Source organism: Phaenicophaeus curvirostris, chromosome 6 (genome assembly GCF_032191515.1).
Source record: "Phaenicophaeus curvirostris isolate KB17595 chromosome 6, BPBGC_Pcur_1.0, whole genome shotgun sequence".
Lineage (NCBI taxonomy): Eukaryota > Metazoa > Chordata > Aves > Cuculiformes > Cuculidae > Phaenicophaeus > Phaenicophaeus curvirostris.
In genome coordinates, this window is record NC_091397.1 from 44,239,907 (window position 1) to 44,265,031 (window position 25,125).

The window sequence follows — 25,125 nt, forward strand, 5'->3', positions numbered from 1 at the left end:
CAACAGAAAGAAGAGCAGTGGACCCAATGTGGAAGTGCAGTGAAATCTGTCTAGGTCACTATAAAAACAAAGCTATGAAGGTTTGAGATCACATTTCCAGATGCTAACAGTGATAGTTTCTGATGAGGGAGACTCTCTTATGTCATGAATTGCTCAGAAAGTAAGCATTTTGTGTACGTATTGCAAGTAACATTATGGTAGATTAATGTAAAATAACAGGGACTCAAACAGCAAAAAGGCCTTTTAGCCATTTTTAATTGATATGTGAATGATACAGGCTTGCAAACAACTGCAGCAGGACAGTCACTTGACAAGATATGATCATTGTTTGAGTCATCACAATGTGTTGCACTGAATGCGTTCTTGGACAGTAGAGAGATTTACTGCATTCCAGAGTGCTGATTTAGGTAGCTTCTACTGTATTCTTGTGCAGGGTTTTATACCTATGTTCATGTGAGAGGGAAGTTGTGCTTGAAGTCTTTACAGGAATATAGAAGTAAGCCACAGATATTCTTGAATATAATAGGTAGGAGTCCTTTATCTTCTCCTATTTTAAGTAAGAAAAAGGCTCACGTCTTCAACTATAGACAGCCTTGTAGTGTTTATGATTCAGTCACCAGCTTCCTTCACTACAGTCCCTGGATATTTTCCCTGGCATCTTCTTTCCAATTCCCACTACACTCTGTTCCAACATTTTGAATTGCTGTCTTCTCAGGAAAAGTCATGATAAAATCGCCTACTCCAGTGACAACAATTTCTAGTTTGTTAAACTTGTTATCAGTATTCATTATAAAGTTCATAGCAGCAGAGATTTAATTTTACCTTCAAAGTGGAGTTCATTCTCTCCACAAAAACTTCTTCTTCAGTGTTAAACACTTTGATATTGGGATCTTCTGCAGTGCTGATAAGAAATTCCTATTTCTTGAACTAGTTCCCTCAAAGGTTATCTGAGCTGTTTCTCATTATGCTTCTTTCAGCTTTGCATGTTAACTGTGAGAAGTCAAGCAAATATATAAATCAGAGTTGTGTGACTCATATTCCTGATGTTGGGATTTTAGGCTGAGGAATTATGTTAGGTGCAAGAAACAGGAGGAGCTGTTTCTTGGTGTTTTCAGTAGTAACCAGCATCTTGTTCTCATGGTGGTTCTCATCCATGGTGCTGGGTAACTTGGTGCGTGCCTTAGGCTGAGAAGCTCTATTCTCACATGCTCTCTAGAGCTGAATTATCTCTACCAGTGAGATCCATGAGGAAAAATTAATATCTGCTCCACTGATGCTCCCCTGTAGAGATTTTTCAACTATGCATCTTAGAAGAGAACCATGCTGTTCTCCAGAAACAATTCCTCAAGCCAAAGCTTTTCTTTCACCATCAGAGAAAATTGTTACACCATCTATTCTGTTTCCCCCTACTGCAAGGTCCATATAGCTTGTCAAAGTCTTCTTCTACATGATGTCAGAAGCTTTGAGAGCACACGTTGTCTGAAAGATTGGCTTTGTCCCTAAGGAAAGGTTTTAGATTTGTCATTGTAGCAAATGCGAACTTTTTTCCTACCATTTTCTGAACAACTTGGTTGACAAACCCAAAGCTTTCTTTAGGTTTGGACTAACAGCACTGATGGATTGTAAGTGGCTAAAGAGGTCGAAATCTACATTAAAAGGGACAGACTCAACTTTTTTAGATCTCTAGCTGAAAAGTTTCTCTGCTTCTTATTCAGAGGCCCTTCTTTGCAGGTTGTTAACCTGCTCAGCCATAATTGAGCATGGCAAAGGGCCTGGTAGAAACCTCTGGAAAATGTTATGATATATACTTGACATCTCAAGTTTGTGAGGGTTTCATGATAAAATTCAAAAGGGAAAGCAAGAAACAAGACAAGTGTGTGTAGAAATTTGTGGAAAAGAACAAGCCTTTTTAGGGTTTTGGTGAAATTGGCTATATTCACAATTGCACTTCCCTACATGATGTAGTATTTATATCCCAGATGTTCAGCGAGTGGAGGCTTCCCCCTGAAGCCTCTTCAGCACTCTAGTCAAAATTAGTTTCTTGACTTTGTAAAATCAGGATTTGTGTTTTACAGAGTAAGGCTAGTTTTTGCATAATGGAATAGCTATGGATGAGAATGTATGTCTTGTTCTCTCTGTCCTGAAAATATAAAGAGAAATAAAATGTGGGAAATGAAGAAAAAAAACACTGGTACAGTGTTTTGTGCTCTGTTGTGGAGGTATCCATGAATATATACAGTGAGTCATTTTAATAGCCATGAACTTTAATATGCTGTTTGGAATTCAATAAGATGTGTATCAGTAAAAGGAAAAGGCTTTTCTGCCCCAAATTTTAAGTAAATTAAAATCCTTTAGCACAGCAGTAAGCACCTTTTAGTCAGTCCCCAAAGTCTTAAACACAGCAGCACGCCATGATCGGCCAAAAGACTTCATCATCACCTGCTGAGTGTAAGTAAAGCCGTCTTTCAGAAATCACGGAGAAAAGGCATTTGGTGATATTTTTATTCTGTTCCTGTGAATGCTCATAACACCATTGGTTTAGACTCATGAGCAGTATGCATATATGCTTCTTGTGCTTGTGACATTGGCATTGAATGTATTGTTTATCTTAAAAATTCAGAAAGAAAGGTCATACCAAAGTCATTGAATAGGCACTGAATATTCTTTAAGAGAAGTAGTCCTAAAGATGCCTGAAATATGGAAGACTTTTTGTACATTTATTTCTGCACATTTTTTAACTACTGCAGTGAAGAAACTGATTATTTTAGTGTTTTATTATTTGCTGCATGGATCTTTCTAAGGGCCAGGTCTGAACCTTCTGAAACTTGTTTTGTTATTGGCATAATTGAGGGCAGCTTTAGGTGAAGACAAAAGCAAGAAATACAGAAAAGCTGACTGGGTTTTTAGACTTCCATAAAAAAATCTCAGTGACCTTTTAATTGCCATTGACTGTCATGTTGAAGGTGTCATGATGTAAATATGCATGAAGAATGTCTTCTCACAGACAAAAGACATTTGATGAGGAAGTTATTGATACTGTCTGTGCTATGACTGCTTTTTGGAGACAAATAGAGGATATTATTATTGAGAATATCGATCCTGGAATATTTTTGAGCATGAAATTTCCTCTTACACACGCCAGTTCTGCCCTACACTCCATTTTCTGGCAATAAATTCTGTCTGATGATCACAAGGCGTCTTACAGCATAACTGCAGCTTTTTGCTTCTTGTAGGCTAAGCCAAAGTATTACTTACATATCCATCCTCCTCGTCACAGTCTTTTTCACACCTCATTTTTAAAGGCCAGTCTCCATCTCTTAATTGTTTAGGGCCAAATGAGCTCACTACAGAAACACATTAAACATCTTAGCCCGTGAGACTGTCTTTCTTTTGCTGTTTCAAGATAATTGCATACTTACCTTCTAGACACAGATTTGAAGGTCTGGAGTATCTTGGGTTTACTGTTTGCTTTACAAGCAAGTGAAGAGAGAATACAGTAAAACTAACTGAGAACACTAGGAGAGTTGAACTTGCCTTTACATGACCAAGCTGGGAACTTAGTTTTTAGCATGTGTTGGGGAGAAGTGAGCGAATGCTTCCAGCTTGTGAGTCATTGCGGTCCCAAGGCAACAACTGAGAGAGGAAATGGGAATGGGTGAATCCCAGGGTCTTCATGCTTAAGAAGAAATGAAGGTGAGTGAGGCAGTGTCCACTGCCTTTGAGTGTAGGAGTCCACAGAAGCAGATGTACTAGTCCCACCTCAAGGCTGAAGCTGGAACTGATGATCTAATTCCCCAGGCATTTTCTGTGGGTCTTCATTCACCTTCTTTCCATTGTCTATGCTATTCCTGTGGTCCCTGCTGTTCCTCTATCCACAGCCAGAGCTGGTGGCCTTTCTTGTTGTCTTGGCCCTCATGTCTCTGCATTCCTCAGCTGTGTGGTTTGGACTGTTATCCATCAGGAAAAGAAAACTAGGCAAACTCAGAGCACTGAAAAAGGTAAAGTTCAAGTCACTGCCAAAAGGACCAAAATACCCGGGAGGTGGTTATCCTGTGAATATCTTCCTGATGATAGGTTGACAGCTACTGCTCAGTTCCTGGTGGGGTCCTTATTTCCTGGACTCCTTTAGCATACTTCCATGGTTGTCATTCAGACAGAATGTATTTCATCCCTACATCAGGAAGAGTGTGATCCCTGGTATCCAGATACATAAAATCGCCTTTTCAAGGTCAGAATGGTAAATGGAGAGAGGCGTGAAAATGTGTGAAGCTTGGAAGATCCGTTGTATCCATTTTGACCTTGCCTAGCTTCCATACCAGAAATAAACTAAAATACTTGATGAGATCCAGTTTTCTCTAGAAATAATTTGTTACTAGTGGCTTCTCCTTAATACATTAAGAATCACACAGAAAGCAATGGCAACCAAATCAACACACCTCAGGTTTCATGCTTGCAGGACAAATCTATTTCCTTGCTGTAATGAGGCAGAAGTTCTGTAGGTTTGAGTTGGAAGTGACAACATCTTTAAAACTGTCAAGAGCATTCATTCCATATGCCCAGAGTATTACAGCTATTGACCTTCATATTAGCAGTTTTTCAGGTTTATGGCCTCTGTTATTCTTCACAACAAGCTCCAGTACACCTGATCTCAGCAGAAGTTGCAAGCAATCTGTAATTTAAATTTTAGATAGGGGTGTGCTGATTTTATATGCCTTAATGTGCTGCCCTGCTGGCTAAGAGCAATGTAGGAATTGAATAGCTGCAACTGAAAGGTATTTGGTGACAACGGTATGTTTTACCAGTATTTTTTTGTTGTTTACATTTGAAGATAGTGTGTATGTATTGCTTTAGCCTAATGATTGTGGAAAATGGAATTACGTATTAAAGTTGCAGGTCACTGATCCAGTTGTTGTTGTGTTTTCAACCAGTCTGTAGCAGAAAACATGTTTTATTCTCTGGAGTAGTCTCCAGGATGGAGCCCCCAGCTATGTAGCCTAAATTGAATCAATACTAGGTTTATTTGCTGTATCTCGGTATAAAGCTGGCCACAAATATTGATATTTAATTGCTTCATTTGTTGTCCTTGTATTGATGCCAAACATTATGGCCCCAGTTCAGCAAAGTGCTTCGGCATGTACATAATGTTAAACAGAAGTAGTCGGTTGCCTTCAGAAAGACAACAGATGCCTAAAGTTATGCAAATATTCAACTGCGTGGCTTAATCAGCCATTGAATGGAGCAGTTGTACTGGAGAATATTCACACAGCCCAATTCTAGCAACCTTTCCTACATGCTTATGAACTTCTCTAAGCCCTCTTTGTGGAAAGAGACAGGATAGCTCACACCGTGTTTTAGGCTCCTATTCTGAATTTACCCATGAGAGTTGTTTCATTCATGCCAATGCCAAAGGTGGTAGACAACTAAGGTAATTGTGTAAAGTTAGGCTGGGTGACCATTCACTTTATTTTTACCTGGATTTGTATTTCTTGCAAGTCATAGATTGTTCTTTGAGTATCTTGTATTGCTCCTCTCTGTCCTGCACCTGGAGAGGGCAAGAACTTGTCATCTGCCAATGCCATAATTTCAGCAGTTCTTGACAGTGTTACTTAGCACTTTGGAATTAATAAAGTGAACAAACTCAGTAGCTAGAGTGGGCGTATCTATAAGCTAACAAACAAAAGGGCACAATTAAGCTTTCATCTATTTTGTTGGCACACTCATTTGTTGGCATGATCATTTTGCATGTTAGTTAAACCTCAGGTCCAACCCTTTAAGTGTAAAATTTTTGTGAATTTATTTAGATATGTAAAGAAATGTCAGTTTTTCAGCTTCACTACTGAACTGCATGTCATAAATCCATTAGCCATTCTGTTATCCTGAATTTTCAAGGATTTTTTCTTAGAGTGGACAGTAATGTCATAATTACTTTAGCACTAGAGAGAGTTTTTATCCAGTAAAAAAAACCCACATAAAAATTATATGTATAGATTCACTCATTTTAAAATGTCAAGTAGCCCCAAACACTCAAAATGTTAGGAGAATCAGACTAATACATCTTTTTGTTTTGCACAAAAAGCATGATTTCTCTAGTTTCCCATGTTGTGCATACATAATACATAGACTGAGCTGTTCAGTTTTCTAGCACCTTGATTTTGTCAATAGCTTGCAAATGTGAGAATGCTTTCATGTGGCTTTACTTACATAGTCTGTTTTCAATGCACTTGAAGAATCTTGACAGTGTTTACCAGGTGCAACATTGTGACCTTGGGAGGTTTGCAGAGGCACTTGGGAGAAATATAGGTAGAGAATACACAAAGGGCGTTCTCCAGACTCTTACTAGGGCTACTGATGTTTACTGTTTCCCATATTGGTTCTGTCTTCGTCTATTTGCTACTCTAACACTGTACTTGTCTGTAAGAGAAAATCTGTCCTTTTCCTTCTTTCCTTAACCACATTTTTCTCAATCGTCACATAGTGACTTCTGGGTTTGTATATGTAAATCATTAAGGTGTACATCTCATATTCCCCGTGTGGCAGTGGGTGAGCAATGCAAACTTGGAATCATAAAAAATAACCCATGGGGTAAACTGTCAGAGACTGGGCAACGTGCAGACTATCATCTCGTGTGAGGGAGAGGTTAGTAGATCCAAAACACTGTGTTTGACGTAACTCCAAAGGGAGCAGCCATCACTTCTGAGGGTTCAGCAGTGTGGGGGGTGGCTCTGTCACAGACCTGTCTCCTTCTGCAGTGACCTCCTTTGCAAACAGCTTGCTGGCACGCAATACGTGCACTGTGCTTACATTAGCCAGACATGGCCCAAGATTGTGACAAAACCAGAGGATACTAGTACTTGTAATGCCTAGCCTCACTCTTAGTGTAAGGTCACACGTTAGACATGTATGTCCATTAAGATTTTTCTACAGGAAAATAAAAGGAGCTGTATATTGGAAAAATACACTTTATCTTAATGGCAATTTTTCTGGTTCAGTTATGTTTCAAAGCAAGGTTGGGTTTTATCTCTGTAAGCTACTAGCTGAAAAAAAATATTTCCAGAGTAGATTATAATTGTTATGTTTCTGTAAGTGTTAATAGAAGTCTTCATTTTTCTTTTATATGCCATATTTTCAGGCATCTACACGTGCAATTATTTGATTTTCCAAGAGATTTGAGACAGAGGAATTTTCAGGGTCCTATTTTGAAAAGCTTTTGGGTATTAAATATTTGCTTTTGGGGAAAAAAATAAAGGATCTAGATCTCTGCCTCTTTAAATATCTCTGTGACACTTGTCTTGTTATGATGAAGAGACAGAGGAGACTGAATGCATAAACCTTTCTAGGCCTTTCAGAAAATTGTAGATCTGCTGTCCATAGTTGGTATTTGCTCTTATTTCTCTATAGTATGCTGTAGTCATGGAATTGGATGGTTCTGCCAAAACATGAATTAGTCTTAGTCCTGTTTTGTGCTATGAACTTTTTCCAGGGCTACAGATGTGGAAAGGGCCCTGAAAGGAGCTGTGGACTTAACCCACCTACACTGAGGCCTCTTTGAGTGGATATATATACTTGTCATAACTGGGCATCTCAGCATCCACAGCAGCTGGGTTTTTGTAACTTTTAAAATGTCTTTTTGATTGGGTTACTGAAAGGTAGCATTACTTTTATGATAACTTTGTATGGGTTTTTAGCCTAGTTCAGTGCTTCAGCGCTGCTTCATCTCCCTCCATTGCTGTACAGTACACAAGCCCAGCTGAAGTTTTTGTTAGTAAGTTACTATGGGGCTTGTGATGTTTCTATCGAGAATCACCCAGCTCTGTACCAGCTGATTACACTAATCTCTTCATTGACGCACTTGACAGATTGACATTAATCTCTCTATTGACAGTTGACATATTTTAATGAGAGTGGTTTATTGGTAACTCAGAAATGCAGCGTTCTACATCCAATATTAATATTTAATACGGTATGGCTAAAGAAAATGCTCAGGTTGACCAAAAATATATGTAGTAATATTTAATATTATGATTGTTTTGGTGAAATATACAAGTCTGCATCTTTCTCTGATGGGCAAAATGTTAGTTTTCTAGCTTATTTTGGTGTGAGACCCCAAATCGGGAGAGACACCCCACCAAAATTCAAGCCATGTAAAAGGAAATCAGCATGGACTACGAATTAACACACAGCTGAATAAAAGAGATTCTTATGCTTTTATGAGAACTGTATATAATTATTGACTTCCCAGCGATAACTACTGTATCCTTGTATGCCCACATTCAAGAAGCAGGACTATATTGTGCTGCTCTTCAGACACATCTGACTAAAATAAAGGCGTTGATAAACAGAGCAAATGGCATCAGGTATGTATTAAATGTGCCTTGAATTTTTGCTTGATGCGATACAGTGATGCTGAATCAGCTGAACCGATGACTTTTCAAAGATTCTTTGTGTGCCATTACACTGTTAAAATAACAAGATATCGTTTGAAATAAGGTTAGGAAGGCTAGGAAATCTCAGAATGTGTATAAAGAGACTGCCACCGGGGAAATTTGTTTCAGGTAATTCCTTATGGGCACTAAGTGCTGTCATTTTCACCTGTCCTATCTCCTGAAGAGGTCTATATTAGCAAACTTATTTCCGCTCTGATTTTTAGTATTGGCAGTAAATTTGTTAGTATAGGAAGACTTTAAAATTGCAATATTTGGGTTAGAGTTAAATGACCAGATTTTGTTTCGATTTGTTTTTTTAATTGGAAAAAACTAAAAAAAAAAATATTCTTATGGCAAACTGTATTCTAAATTAGTAGTAGCTAGAATTCAACTAGCAGCTCTAAATTCTAATTAAAGTTTCTTCCATGAGCAGATGTCAGCTTCAATTCCTATTTTATAAATTCATTTATCTTAGAAAATGAGATGCATGAGGAATATTATTGTTGGTGTTTCTTCAGCTGTGTGCCTACAGCTTTTATAATAATAATAAGATCATTCTTAGCTCATGGGAAAACACGTCCTAAATATGCTTTAGACTTTGCAGGTCTTTGACGCAGGACATCAGAGAGTTTTGTTTGTAATCAAATTAAGGTGCATTAATTCAGGAATTATGAAGTAATTAAGGATGAATTATGAAAATTATCATTGTGTCTTCAAGTGAAGAAATTTTTGTTCAGCAGTAATATGATGAAAGTCAAAGTCCATTGAGGCTTGAAGGTGAAGTTACAGGGTAATAATAGCAATTCAGGTTTCCTTTTTCTAGTTTTATATAATAATTCTTTCCATTTCCTTTTTTTTTTTTAATAAATCCTTTTCTTAGACTTTGCCATACTTTTCACATTCCCAAGACTGAACAGCTGTCAGAACTAGAAAAGTATTGCCCTGCCTATAGAAATAAGTTCCTAAAAAATAAATCGTGGAGCTTAATAATCCTCTTCTCCTAGCAGATATCAAAGGGTCTTTACAGAGCAAAAGACAGACCTTGCTGCAAATGTTTTGAACCCAGAGCAGTTTGTTTCAGAGAAGTTTTAATCATTCATAGTCAGTAATGCAGACCTAGTGAATGACAGCAAGATAACTTGAAAGGGAAAGGACCTTTTATGTTGTAACTGAGATAAACCTGTTTGTTTACTGAACCATGAGATGCTGTAGCAGATATTCTAAGATGTTCTGGTACAGTTAGAAAACATTGTTTTTTATGAGATCAAAGATGTAATTTCCTGATTCTTTTGCAGAGTTATTTCGGGAGATAGATGAAACAATCTTTTTCACCAGGATTCATGTTACTGTTGGTTAGCTGCGAAGTGGCACAATTGTACTGTTTTGAAGAGAAATAAATAAGGTTATTAAATAAATTGTTAGAAATAGCATGTTCAGGAATAAATCAGAGTTGGATGTATTGATGAAAATCCAAAGTAATACTGCTGGACTCCATAGGGATACCTTTGAGTTACAGAGAACAGAATTTAGTGAAATCTGCTGAAATTATTATTTCAAAGATCCCTGCACTTGCTTTTATGCCCCATAAGCCCTAATTATGACAGATTTGCCTCCAACTTTACAATATGCTTGTTGGTATGGGATGCAAGTGGCCTGACTTCATCCAAAAGAACAAATAAATGCCCACTGAATGGATATTCCATGTACAGAGAGCTTCTTTTTTAAGGTTTACATTGAGGTAGATGTGAATAACGTTAGTATTTGGAAATACCTACATTTTCTGTGGCTGGCTTAGCAGCTGTGTGTTTGTCGTCTGCTGTAACAGCAGTGAGTTGCCTGATTCAGAGATAATCTCATGGTATCACCAGAGTGTGCTCAGAAGTGGTTTGTGTAAAGGGTGGTAAATCAGCAGCTGCAGAGCCTGTCCTTGCTCCCAAACAGGGACCACACCAGAGCTCCCTGGAGGCACTAGTGAAAACCCTGTGAGCAAAAAGTGCCACTTTCCTTTAGGGGTGGATGAGGAAGAGCAGAATGGTCTAAATGATAGTCACTATCACACTGAATGACATTTGAAAGTGAGAAGCTGAAAACTCCCTTAGCAGCTGATTTGTGTCATAGTTATCCTTCATGACAGACAATGAAAAGCTGTTGAAAGATATTAACCCAGATGCTAATATCCACAGAGGAGTGCAAACTTAAGCATTAATCTTGTTTTGTGGCTTTTGTCAGTGTTACATAAAGGTAGTTGTATTGTAATTGATCTCCAGACTGGAAAGGAAATTTTAATATGTAGCTAGTAGCGGAATAGTCAAAATAAAGACCTACAGGATCATAGAAAATTCTTTGTTCACCCAGGGAAAGATTTACAACTTCCTCAGCCAGTTGAGAACACAACATTATTATATTGTCAAATTTTAGTAATTTTGCACTGATGCGAAGGAAATCAACTGCGAATCGCCAGATAGCCTGATAAATTTGGAACCTAGATCCACTAAATAACTTGGAACATATTTAGACACTCTGAGTACAAAATTGCAGTTCTCAAGGCTCCTTCTAGCGTTGGCTGTGAGTCAAAGCAGTAAGTGCCTATGATATTTCTGATATTCATCCGGCTTCTCACATGCTCAGAATCACGTAACCCTTGGTAGAACCAAGTTACTATCTCATGCCCAAACACTGTCATTATCCACAAATGGGTTATTTTCCTGCCTCTATGGCCTTTGGAGTTTGTACCAGCTAATTTTCTCTATGTTTTGATTTTTGTGCTGCACAAAAGCTGGCAGCAAGAAGCATTTTATTTCAGACCACAGCTTCTATGGATGACTGGCAATATCCACTGTCCAGCCAATAGATTAGTGATCTGAGCATACCTTCAGGCTATGAAGGTCCCCCAGCCTATGCCATCTCTGCCTGGAGCATTTGGGCTGCACTCTGCAGCCAGGAGTGAGGGAAGTTGGGCTCACTGTTGAATCTCTTGCAGTTTGCAGTGAAAAAGCACAGTCTCTGGGAACTAACTTCCAGGTGGTAACCTGTATTTCAGTCCCAAGGACTGAAGGACTCCAAGGACTGCTCATGCTATTTTATCCAGGGACTGCTTTCTGCAAATAATGTCTGAACATACCTCAAAGTTGTCCTTGGTCTCAAGTTTATCCAGAGTTATCTTCTATCATTGCTCTTTCTCTTCTGGCCCAATACATCTGCTTTCATATGAATCAGAATGACAGTTGAAGGGAGTCCTTCATCCCTCAGTCTTACTTGTGATTACAGTAATGGTCTGGGAAGCATGGCTTTGCATCTCCTTCTACCCCCAGGTTTCCTGTTCTCTGGGTGAATGCACTCACAATGGACCCTGGAATAAAAGGGGACAACTGGGTACCTGTGTGGTCACGTTGAATTATTGTGAGTCCTGGGTGGACAGAGGCGATTTTCAACTTGACGAGAGCCGTACAGGTGTCACATTTAGAATACACCTTTCCTCAGTTTTGGTGGGCTGTTATTTTGGCTGGATACCTTTTTGAGGTGCCTGTGTTACACAGGGAGCTTAGGGTTCAGCCACAGAGCTGTGAATTTAATTACATGAACAAGATGCTTGCAAGTTAGGAAACAGAGTGGTCAAATACCAGCAATGAATCCCTCTGTGTATCTGAGTCTTTGTAATGCAGTGAAACAGAAGAACAAACGATCTGAGATATGACATTTAAGCACATTTGTGTATATCATCCTGGGTCAGACCCTTGGATGGTAGAGCCTAATGTAACTCCTTTGATTTCCGCATAGTGGAAAGCAATTTAGGGCAATGTGGGATGTGATTCTGTCCCACAAAGCTTGTCAGACTAATGAAATCCCAGATGTCAGGTATCCCCTTTGCCTGTGTAGTCTTGGCTGAGAAAGAAATGATGGATCATTTCTGGGAGAAAATAGTTTGTTGATGAGTGAGCTGTTAGATAGCACAAATAGAGTAAATGCCAGGAGATCAGAAAGCATGACCAAGTGGGAGGGTAAATGGACACTGTACTTGTTTGGTGGTAAGGTTTTTAGTCATTTCAAAGCTGTAAATGCAGATGTACCATATTTCATGTGAAATAGAAGTAACTGTAAGCAGAAGGGTGGTGAAAAATCCGTAATTGTGCCTCTGTAGTACTTCACAGGGATGGAAAAATGTCCCTTAGCACATGGTCAGGGCCAAAATGTGCAAAACTCATTTTCAAGTAGCCACTTCGCCCCCGGCTCTATGTGGATGATACATTCACTCAGTAACATCTTTGATATTTACTGTCTAAGATCTCCCACTTCTGCCTCTATGACAGAAAATGTGTGATGTGATAGCAGACTTGGCATTAATGCAACTCGCAAGTCTAAACAGACCTTGATGTCTTCTTCTGTAAAAGGTTGTAATTTTTGTCACCTACACCTTAATTTTCAACTCATGAACATTTTTTCTCCTAATTCTATTGTATCAGCTGTTATACAGGTTAGCTGATTTGCATGCTCTGCCAAGCTTAACTGAAAAGATTTGAGTCTGCAGGTCACATTAGTTAGTAGAAACAATACTCCTGGGGTATGTATTTGCTTGATTTTTCATCTTTAGACAGGACTGCCAAAAAAATAAGCATACTCATCTAAAAGGGAGAGAGGAGTCAGTAAAGGCGTTAATGAAGTAGCAGTGAATTCGAAATAGCTTCTCATGTATTGATTTTTAACCATTGGAGAGAAATACCGTGATATGTCTAATGAAGTTTTGTGAAGAAATGTACTTTATTTGCCAAACAAATCCCTACTTAGTTTTCTGTAGTAATCTAATCCCTAGGTTTCCAATGTCTGAGAATTAATCACTTTCAACAGTTTTAGTTTTGCCCTAAACAACACTGTTATAGAAAAAAAAGGGCAATTTCTATTCACAGGATGCAGGGCTGAGTCAGATCTGGACCTGCAGACATTCTAGCTTGCCCCTGTGGCTTCTGATCCTGGGTCCCGACTTTCTCTGCTCCAAGTTCCTGGTCTTCCTCTGTGTCATGACCCAGCAGGAGAGGTGTAGCTGAAGGGGAGATCATAACTGAGCAAGAGAGAGCTGCAGAAAAGCAGAGAGCATGTGGGATATGAGAAGTGTTTCTTCTTTATGGCATCAGAGCAGTCATCTAGGATATCCTTCAGGCAAAAATACCCTATTAGAAATACTGCCCATTTTTACCAGCAACAGGTCCTACTGGATGTAACGACAGGATTTTTCAGACATCTCTTATATGCTAATAAAGTAGTTCTGTATTACTGAGGAAACCATATACTTTAATATCAAATGTAGTTTGAGAAACAATAAAGTAAGATTCTCTGCAACGATTTTTTAAGAATGGAGGAATTTACATAATGTAGAAATTTTACTGGCTGCAGTTTCACTCTGATGATGTTATTCCTCAGCGATAACGGGATGACCACAGATGAAAAGCAGCTACCCCTTTAGGTGAATGATGCTGTTGGGTTAGAACAGTCTTGCCCTGGTGTTAGACATAGTGCAAAATCAGTACAAAATCAGCAAACAGGTGCAGCTGGAGTATGTGATGTTGTTGGCCGGCAGTGTGCAGGTTTAACCATTTAAACTGCTTTTGAGAAGTCTTGTGAACGCTTTCTCTGAACTCCTGTGGATCCTGCTGCAGGCAGCATGAGTCCAGGGCCTCAGGCAGTTTCCCGCGGACACTGCCCTGCAGACAGGAACATGTGCTCTGCTCATGCCTGCAGAAACACTTTTCCAATGCCTGAGGCTGTGCCAGCAAGCACACTGTGTGCTGAAGTGGGGAGCGGCTCAAAGCCCCCATCAGAGACAGCAGAGGCAGTAAATACTATAAAGGCATGCTAATGCTTTATAAATAAAAGGCAGCTCACTGCTGGGGTAAAAAATGAAGTGGTTCCCATCCTAGGACAACTCTAGGAACCATTCTCTCAGTTTTCTCTAGTCTAAGTCTGTAGAAAGCAATGTGTGACAGACAGCGGAAAGGGAACAGAAGTGCAGATATTCAGCCTGAAATTTTGGAGTACAATACAGTTCACTTCCTAGTTCGTTCTTTTTGTCTAAAAGCACCAAGCAAGTGTTAAGGCATCAAATGTTTTAGCATGCTAGAGACAAAGTATGTGTAATGCTTGAGAAATATGTGAGCATTAGAATCTCAGATAACATTATTTATTAGAAAAAACTGTCAGAGAAACCTTGCTGAGATATGCTGAGAAGCTTTATAGAAGAGATCTTCATGCCATGATGTTCCTGAAAACCGAATGATTGTGCCACCTAAATACTCTTTAAATACTAGCAAAATGTTTGTGGGAGAAAAGGCTTCTTACAACAACTTTACCTAACCAAATGAAGACCTTTTTTTAGTGTAAATTGCAGATGTTCCTGCAAGGTGATCCCAATTAGCCCAGCTCACACTTCTAACTAAGTGAAGGGCATCATCACCTCTAAAATGTGCAAATCTAGCACTAAAAGACAATCAAATCTCAACTGCTGTAACATATAAAACTTTAGTGAAAGTAAACAACAATAAATCCTATGGCAGATGTGTGCAGAGTGGGCAGATAGTTTCTGATGTGCTCAAGGAGAGTTATTCTAATATTTTCATGAAAATATAATGAACCCATCACTGAGTGGAAAATTTTATGTTACTGTGCGTTGATACATGAATTTAAAGATATTTGCCTTTAGAAGACAAAGTGCTGATCGTTATCTTGCAGTTTGTGAATGATTCTTCTTTATAAATCAACATTAAGTTCCCATGAGTGTATTCTTTGTTACTGAATTACAGATCTGTTTTCTGATAAAAGGAGAATGCTGTAAGACAAAAAAGTTAACTCATGCTGAGCTTGTATAATGCTTTCCTTGTTATTTGATAGAAAGTAAAATAAAGCAATTAATCCTGAAATATATTTGTTCACATAAAATACCTGTGGTGTATGGCTGACTGGGATCGCTTCTCTTGGTGTTGATTAAATCCAGAGGTAATAATATGTGTGTATACCAGGCTTGCTGTAGGTAAAATAGGTATGTCAGATTCGGCATGAAAAGAAATCTTCTTTTGTAATGATGATGGTGGCCAAGTTTTTACTCCTGGAGTCTTCGTATAACAACCAATCACAGTGAAATTCCCCAGGAAACTTAAGTTCCTTGTGCTGTCAGACAAAATAAGGTGCATCATTATACCATTTTAATCAAAGGTAGCTACACCATTTAGAAAAAATCAGTACCAGTTATTGCTTGTATTAATATATAATGTGAAATAACTTTTAATTGAGCTTTATGTAATATTCTCCCCAGGTCTGCTATTGGGAAGCTGGGAGCGGAGGTATTTGAGGCAGCGTACAGCTATCTCAAGCAAGCGAGACAGCAGAATGCCGGTGAGGAGGAGATCAGGAGGCACCTGGAGAAACTGGTTTCTAGAGCAAGTGATTGCTTTGAAGTGGATCAGCTTCTCTACTTTGAGGAGCAGCTGCAGGCTTCACAATCACGTCTTCAGCTTTAAATGGTGTGTCAGTAGCAGTGCTGGAAATGGCAAAGAGGACTGAAGGTGCTCAGCTGCCATCTTCAGACCAGCCAGCAAGTACGGGAGGTATTTAAAAGAAACTGCTGAAGGTAAGGTAGTACCTAAGCATGTGGGTAAACTCTGTTTGAGAATCCATAGTTACAGGGGCAGGAAGAACAAATGGTTGTGATGGTGGAGGGAAGGATTCACCTTTACCGGAGTTCCCTCTTTTCATCACTTAAGGCATAAGGAAAGATGTTTTCCTGGACCCTGGCCAGGTGTTAGTCCTGAACTGAAAGCTTCACTGGCAAAGCTGCCTCTGATGGAAATGGTGAAGGATTAGACTTCAGCTGCTGTTGATTCCTTCACTAATTGGTCCTCATGACATTTAAGCCCTTAGTTTTTTTCTACTTGGGCAGGTTTACCCTTGAACCCGTGTGTGCATGTACTGCTACTTAGCCTGTGATTGTCTTGTTATTATTAATTGTTCAAGAGGACTGCATTTAATCTGTGTGACTTTCAAAGTAACTGTGAAATACATGTCTACGTGTGTATTTACTTACGTGTATGCATGCTTTCATACACAGAGATAGGCAAGTATATCCATACAGGTAGGGAGATGTCTGTCTATAGACTGTACGTGCGTGCATGTATAGAGACAGAGATGTGAGGCCTGAGCTATAACTGACTGTTAGATAAGAATCCTTAGGGCAAATTCTGAGAGTTTTGGATAAAATTCATTGTACACAGATGGAAAAATAAACTGATTTATTTTTGGCTTGCACATGGTTACCGTTAGTGGTTTTTCTCAGTTTTTATGCTCCCTCCTTTATATGCATCACACTTGCTGATTCCAACTGTGTATCATGCTCTGATTGAATACCTGATGTTTTACTTCTGCCTCTTCCTTCTTTAGTGTATATTCTAAGCTCCTTCATCCATCTGTGTAAAATGCTAGAGGATAACGAAGTGGTACAATCTATGAAGGAAACTCAAATGAATTGTGGACCAAATTAATTTTAGGCATCAAGCCATTATCATAATCCTTACATTTCCTGCTTTTGTGCCCCAGCTCTTAAATGACTCAGGGACTGAATTAGATAAATGAAAAGAAATTAATAATATGAATATAGAAAAAAATGCTACCTTACCCGAGATTATTTATTTATAGCTAAGAATACTGGTATTGATAGTAAATAAAGCAGTGTTACTGATTCATCTTTGTGACATGCATTAAAATACTCAAAGGGAAAGGTCAGTAGAGTCATCTTAACTTAGCAGCAACGCAAATTGAGGAACCAAAGGATGTGCTCAGCTATAGAAGATGTGGCATTATACTTCCAACTCAGAGTAACAGGAGATTCTGCCATGTCTGATTTCAGCTTTTATTTGGAATATACGGTGTTAGAAACGGGGGCTACAATCCACTGTGATTTTCACTGAGGTAGAGAACATGTTTTTTTTCCTTCTGTGTGGTGGTTCGGATTCCATAGGTGGAGAGACAGTTTGAAGGACACATTCTCAGTTAGGTTTTGGTCCCTTTCCTGTTCTTTCTTCTTGTACTTTCACTCCCTATCCTTCTCAATGCTGTGTATCTATTTCCATATTTTTGCACATGACCACTTAAAAACCAAAGTGCCTAAGATATAGGAAATATTTGTCTAAGATATAGGAGGTGTGCTTGGATATTGCAGGGAGTAAAATTTCACAGAGCAAACAATAAGTAACTAACACATGGTGAGAGTAATGTCGGAGGGAGAGCATCTTGAGTTCTGCACTTAACTTGGGCTGTGATACAAGGTGATTTATCACAAAAACAGCCTCTGTAAGTAGTCATTTCCTTTTTCATAATAATGAACACCTCATCAGACTCTTTTCATGAATCGTGCTAGAAAAAAGACCTACATAGGAATGCAACAGGCTCTCTAAGGCAGTTGAGCACTGTGGAGGTCATTAAAAGGCAACCCTTAAAGCCTGGAAAACATGGTTTAGCCATGCAAATTGCCCTCAATGAAATGGTTGCACCCTGTTGACCAGTACTTTTGCTTGTTGAAGAAGAAATCACAGGACCTTTTACAGTTACTTCAGTTGCTTTCTTCTCTCTGCTGGATATAACCTTCAAGTCATGTAAGGAACTGGAGGCTGTTGCTTTACCGGTTGCACACTTTAGACTACTCTGGTTTTGTTTTTTTTACTATCAATTATACCACAAACAGGCAATATGTTATACATACTAAACTCAGGAGGAATCTTTTTGTCTTTGAAGTGTAGTAAAAGCACAGAGAAAATCTGAAAGAAATTGTTTCATCACTTTTTCCTTGGTGGGTCACATCAACAAGGTGTTAGTTGCATTATATGCCTTTGTCTCTATTCACATTTTCCAGTAAAAACCTGCCTTTTCAGATCTTGTCCCTTCCCAAATTGTCAGTGACTTGTTTGGTTTGAATTTGCATCATCCATACCGGGACTGGCTCTTATCTCAGAGACGATGAGTTCTACCCCCACCAGAACATGGTAAAACCCAGTGAATTTGTCTTCTGTCATTCTTCCTTCTGTACCCTGGTGGAGAATATGCATCAGGAGTTCCATAGCTGGCTTATTGGGTTGTTCTTTACTGGTATTTAGAGGCCCCAGGTAGAGAGGATAGTGCCAATATGCCAGATAGGCTGTCTCTGCTGAGCTTAGGGAAGCTGCACATGGTACAGTGGTGTATTAAAGGTTACAGTGTTTATTGAGATGCCATGCTGATAATCTTTATGTATGGTTATCAGTGTAATTATTTTTCTGTAATCAAGATTGGTAAATTTTGAATTGGTGGGAAAAGTATGGTACTGAATACTTAGAGATCAGTAGGTTCTTAGAAATGTAAACAGTCTCAAAAAAGCAGGAGTGGTCACTAATCATGATGTTCATTAAACAATGGTTTAGCCCAGTCAGGCTTTTAACAGGCCCTGCTCTTCCATGAACAGGTCAATCTACAAGGAGAGACATGCAGAGTCCTTACCTAACTTAATAAATCCTTGATGAAAGGAGAGAAACATCCATTTATTTGCATTATCTATTAGACAAATGCAATGACTTGTCATAAAAGGGGAAAAAATTATCTTCATAAAAGATGGGATCTTGTATAAGATATATTTTAGTTTTCAGTTTTATTCTGCTGCTGGGGGAGAGGGCTTAAGATGAAGAAAACACTTAAATCTCTATCCTTAATACATGAAGTACATTTCGTACGTGAAAGCATAAATGAAATACAAGCAAGTTCATTTCCAGCAAAATCACATTGCTGGTGGTTAATAGTAGAAATCTAAAAGGAAGGAGAGGGGTTGTTAGTGTCATGGATCTTCAGTAATAAAGCAGCAACAGAGCTACTGGAAGTAAATGTGAGGAAATAAACATAAAGACATTAGATTGCTGTGGACAGGGCTTCATAAAAGGTTGCATTTGACCTATATATTTGTACCAAAAGCTTCACGAGCACCAGGCAACCTTGCTTCTTTTTTATTGACTCTCCTGAAAATGCTACAAGCTGTATCACTTGATGCAGAGATACTGCAAACGAAGAAAGTGAGGTGAGTGCTTATTTAATACTTTGGTGCCTTGAAACTGGTAAAAAAGTGCTTGAGCTATAAAGAGAAAAGGAACATTTGAGGCTTTTGTTAAGAAGTGGGGCTGTCAATATCTTGTCCACAGCTGGTTTAGGAGGCAGAACAATTATATTTGTCACAGCAATCAAAATTAAGTCCTTTCTTAGAGGTGATTGGCATGCCAGATAATCCCTAGAAGGCATCAGACTCCCCTCTTTATGAGAGAAACTAGAGGTTTCTAGTATCTGAAAATCCTGCCTGCAGGAAAGGCCATGCCTTCCTACACGACCTGGCTCTGCAGGTGCTGCCCTGTGACCGCCATGCCCAAGATGCCCTCAGGGCCAAACCACAAAACTGCAGCTGGCATGGCCAGAGGTCACCCTGACCAGTGCTGACTCTCCAAGCCCTCAAGTAACCAGAGTGATGGAGCTTCAAGCAAATATACAGGTCAAAAAAAGGGAGGAGGCAGCAAAGCAGGATACAGATAACTGAGACTGAGCTTTCAGTGCGAGAGTGCTACAAACAAGCCAGGTATCTTGTGGTACCTGTGAGTTGTGGTCTGCTCCCTCCATTGCTCTCTGCTGACCCTTTAGGGACTGCCTTATCATAGAATCATAGAATAACCAGGTTGGAAGAGACCCACTGGATCATCGAGTCCAACCATTCCTATCAAACACTAACCTATGCCCCTTAGCACCTCGTCCACCTGTGCCTTAAACACCTCCAGGGAAGGTGAATCAACCACCTCCCTGGGTAGCCAGCATGTACATGTTCACTTGGGCAGTATTATTTCCCCTCAGCATCTCTAATTTGATTTCTATTTTTTTTTATATATATTAAAGCCTCCTTTTTCTGGTAGAGGCCACTGTATTGATTGGCAACTGTGGAGGATCAGCAGTGTGAGGCTAGTCTTAAATAATGCTGTAGGATTTGTTCCCCCTGCTCTCAGTGAGCTCTGGCAAACTACAGCAAACTACTTCTTAAAGCTGCTGTGGAGCCTTCCCAGCTTGAACTATCTCAGGTTTTTTGTCCTCTCTTCTCATTGCCTCCTCAAGGACAGAAAGAAAGCAGACTCAAGATGCTTAGAGTTTGGAGAACAGATGTTGTTTATTGTTCAGAGGCAACCCTTATAATCTGAAGATGTTGCTTCTCTTGTTTTGTAAGTCATTTTTTTAGTGTAAACATTATTTTATTGATGCCTTTATGCATCTGACAATCAGTGACATATTCTTGCCATCCTATCACTGTCAGCGAGGGATTTTTTCCCACCTCAAAATGAAACTTGCTTGATTTGGATGCTGTTTTGGCAGGAGCTTGACTCCTGATGCTGACAGTGAATGCTCCTAACTCCCCAGAGGCCTGATTTTGCCAGTTACTCATGGTGAGAAGCATGTCCTTCTACAAGCTGTCTTGTCAACTGGGAGCTGTATTTCTGAGAGGGGATTTTAGTAAATCCAGGGTGCTGAAATAGATCTTGTATATATCTGAGGAAGATGGGTATCACTGCCAGGGTGAATTGATCCTGGGCAAGGAGTGGGGCAGGACCAGGGATGGTCAGGGTAGCCCAAGCCCCAGGCATGGGCATCTGTCCAGTGCTGCAGGAGAAGCTGCAGGGGTTGGTTTGCTGCCTCCAGGGTGGTGGGTGTGCAGGAGGCAGCAGAACACTTGTACCTGGGCTGGGAAGTTCATGAACGCTTCTGGACAGGAAGAGTTCTGGATTCACATTCCCATTGCGCTTGCTGTTTTGAGCTAATACCGCAGTGAGGAGATGCAGGGAGAGAGGGAAACGAACTCTCATGAAGACAATGAGTCTCCAGACTACCTAATGACTACTTAATGAGTGTCTAAGCACTGCACCATTATTGAATTTTAATTGCCTTCTTTCTGGCTTTGTGCTATAAAATGAAAAAGGAGCAAACACTACATGTAATGAGGGTGGATGATTAAAAAGTAATACCTAAGAGACACCCAGGCATTCGTGGAGAAGACCGCAAGAATAATGTACTGAGAGAAAGCGACGCTGATGTATGCCTGCCACATCTTCGAATAAAAAGCACAATTTTACAATTGCTAATAATTGAAGGTTTTTTTCTGCATGACTTGGCAGAAAAATATATTATTGTATATCAGTGAGGTAATTAAAATTATACTGAATGAAATACTGGTTAATTACCAATGTATGGAAAATCCAATCCACGTCACTGGGTCAATGCAGACGGGCTTTTCAGAGGTTGTGCTTATAGAGCTGTGCCCTTTCTGATGTCTGCTTGGATTGTTTTCTGCTGTGTTGAATGAACATGCATTATTTTGAGCAGTACACAGCAGAAAGGCCCAAATGAAAGAAGACAAAATGAGCCCTAAATCCATCATGTACTTTAACATCTGCTTTGCTTTGAGTGCCAGCCTGACTGCTGCACAGCTGCCCGGGCAGCAGGGAAAGTGGTCAAGCAGAATGAAGCACAAGGGCTTTTTGCTTATAAAAGAGGTGTTTTTTTTCCAGAGCATGAAGCCCCAGCTTTGAAGCAACAGGCTGGAGGTCTTCTCTGGAGATCTCAACAGTGCCACTGGCTGGTGGTCCAATTGTTGCCCCAAAAGTCAGAGTTCTTCTACCTGGTGTGCAAAAAGCCGATGCACACAGAGTCGAGATAGGTGTTTATTGCATACCTGCACAGAGATGGGTGCTCGGTGGTGATTCCACAAAGCTAGCACACCCCCACTAACACACAATGAACTTCAATGAACGCTGTAAGATACTATCAATATCAATTATCAGTATTTTTAAAGATAAGCTTAGTTCTCATCGCTCCCTTTGGTCCTGGCAATGTCCTGTCATGATTCAGAGTAGCAGTATCCTCTCTTTTTACTGTGCACATTCAGAGGGGAAGGGGCTTTTCTTTGCAGGGGGCTCTTCTCTGCCTGAGGTGGGGGAGGGGGTTTATGATGCTATTTCAGATAGTCCCCTCAAAGTTCAAGTGGTTATTTGGCCTCTTATGTTCCCTTGTGCTTATGGTATTCCCTTGTCTGACAGTTTTATGGTATCATCCTATTCCCCTCCTCAGGGTTATCTTACAGAGAGTGTAATCTCTTCTGGTTTATCTCCCTTATTTCACATACCTTCAATACAATAAGTTGAACTAAATTAATATAGATTTATACATTCATACGATAAATTACATTTAATTAAAATAAACATAGATTAAAAGGAGTTCTATAAACAGAGACTGATGTCTCCTGTTTCATTTGGTTTTGTATGTTTATAATTTGACTAAATGTAAAATGCAGCCAAGTCCCAGAGAGCAGGCCACCCTTTGCGCATGGGTTAGCTCCCTTTGGCCATCCCACCTGGCTGGGCTGCAGGGCCAAACATAGCAGGGCAATTTTTTCACCGCCTCTGCTCTAACAAGCTGTAGTGTTTGATGGTGTGGCAGTGGGAACTCCTGAGCAAGCAGCACTGGTGGAAGCAGGTGCATTTGTAATTAGTTCCTCCTTAATGCCAGAAAATGATCTGAAGTAGCACTTGCCCATAAATCAAAATAAGTCCTGGTAAAGATAGATGGCAGAAAATTTGGTTTTGGGGACACACACAGTCTGCAGGCACTCCCTTAATTTCACTCTTTTCAGCTCTGAAGGATGCACATTTGTGGGATATTTTAACCTGATTCTACAGAAAACTCTGGCCGGGTGCTGCTGTCTGTAAATATATCCATTTGTTCCTCTCTTTCCATGTCATACATTTTGTCACCAGGCACTAATCTGACAGATCTCTCTGATATAGCTTCTCTTTCAGCTTCTCCTCTGCTGGAGCCTCTGGTAACTCTTAACTAAACATTAGTGGCTCCAGTGTTTTTTTTTAAAAAAATTAACTTTCTCTCTTTCTCTCTCTCTCTCTTTCTGTCTGTATTTGTATGACTCTAAGGAGCATTCTCCCAGCCAGGTTTGGTGGACTGGGTGTCCATGTCCCTGTGCCATCCCAGAAAATTCTCCCTCCAAACTCCTGGCAGGTGTAAAGTTTATAGATAAATTTTTTTCAGAAACTTTGGATCAATCAGTATGCTTTCTATTATTTATTGATGGCTACCTCTTAAATGACACCAGAACTATATTTCTGTCACATTTACTATTCTTGCCTTCCTTTCCTTTTTTTTTAAAGAGCTGAACTATTCCTTTACAGTTTCCAAGTGTTCTCTACATTTTAAATTATTTTTAAACTTTTGAAATAATTAATAACAAGAATTTTTCCTAGAGAAGAAAGGCGAGCTTTAAGCAATACTTTGCAGAAAATACTGTTATGGCTAAAGAGACTCTGCAAAGCAAATCATCAGAAAGACATACCAGAAAAAGTTTTCAGCTACCAAAAACAGGAACAGGTCTTCATAATTCTTGCCATGTAATGAAATATCTAGAACATTATGAGAGAAATGGGAAACATGATTTAGGCTAACAGAATAAATCTATGGTATTTTAATATTACAACACCTGAATCTAATTCTTTGCCATCAAAACACTTTTTTTATTACTGCATTTATAGTTGGGAGAGACAGGAGAAAGCTCAACCCATACTGTAATCTAAGAAAATACACTATTTTTCATCTTATTAACAAAAGTTTGGCAGCAAAAAATGTAAGAGCCTCAAAGCCTGGACAGATGACTTCGGAGAAAGACATTTTTCTTCAGGATTTGTGACTTTTTTTAGAAAAGTAGAAAGAATTTGAAAATGTCTGAAGTGTGAGTTGCATCAACTGATTGTGTGAAAATGAGCTTCAATCAAACAGGCTTTGATTTCTCAAAGAGAAGAAGGCACACTTTCAATATATTAATTTGCAATCAAAAAGACTAGACAGATTTGACTTTTTTTTTGCAGCAACAGACTCAGGGGATTGCAGAACCTGAGGATGTGTTGATTTAATGACAATTCCCATGAATTATGAGTGGTGTTCTCAACCCTATGAACATTTCCATTTCTCCACGGTAGAGCACCAACTTATCTTAAGCTACTGAAGTGCTGGGAGAAATTATTCCCTGTGCAGTCATCAACTGGAAGACCCACTAACTTCCTTGTGTGGACCATGCCTCAGGTCCATGGTGGCAGGACCTGGTAGGGATTAGTAACAACAATATCTAAGGCCAAAAGAATAGTCTCTTTCCCATTTCTATCTGTGAGAACTGCAGGTGCTGTGGTGATATGGATGTGGGAGCTCACTTGGCTAAAGTTAGGACCAGCAACACCCCTAAGGAAGATCATTTGTCTCCTGGGATGTCTTATTGCAGAGCCAGTGAAAGGTGATGGTCAGGGGAAATGTGCTCCCAAGGATGCAGGTGGTGTGATTTTGTTGGATCGCAGAACAAGGAGACTCAAGCACCTGTTCAGACGGTAAGAATGGAGTGAACTGCTGCTTGACATCCCCAAGCCATCCAGAGTGGGTGTGTGCAGTCCAGCACCCTAGTCCAGGGCCATCCCAGCAGTTTTCATGCTTTTTTTTCTGTGGACCAAGAGGTTGATGACTTTGTATAAAAGGAACCTGCTTGACTGCTGTGCTGTGCCTACCTTTCCCAGCTGCTAACATCTGTCCATAATTCCAACAAGGCAGCAGAGACTAAAACAAATGCAAGCAG

The 25,125-nt window shown here is 39.6% G+C and overlaps 1 protein-coding gene across 2 annotated transcripts in view; it reads left to right on the plus strand.

Annotated features, from left to right (window-relative positions):
• NEK11 (NIMA related kinase 11) overlaps positions 1 to 16,356 on the plus strand; it is a 96,858-nt gene extending 80,502 nt beyond the window's left edge. For both annotated transcript variants that reach the window (XM_069860007.1, XM_069860008.1), the window contains one exon: positions 15,721 to 16,356. In XM_069860007.1, coding sequence (XP_069716108.1) covers positions 15,721 to 15,925 — 205 coding nt within the window. In that variant the 3' untranslated portion in view covers positions 15,926 to 16,356. The remainder of the gene's footprint in view (positions 1 to 15,720) is intronic.
• The last annotated feature ends 8,769 nt before the right edge of the window (positions 16,357 to 25,125 follow it).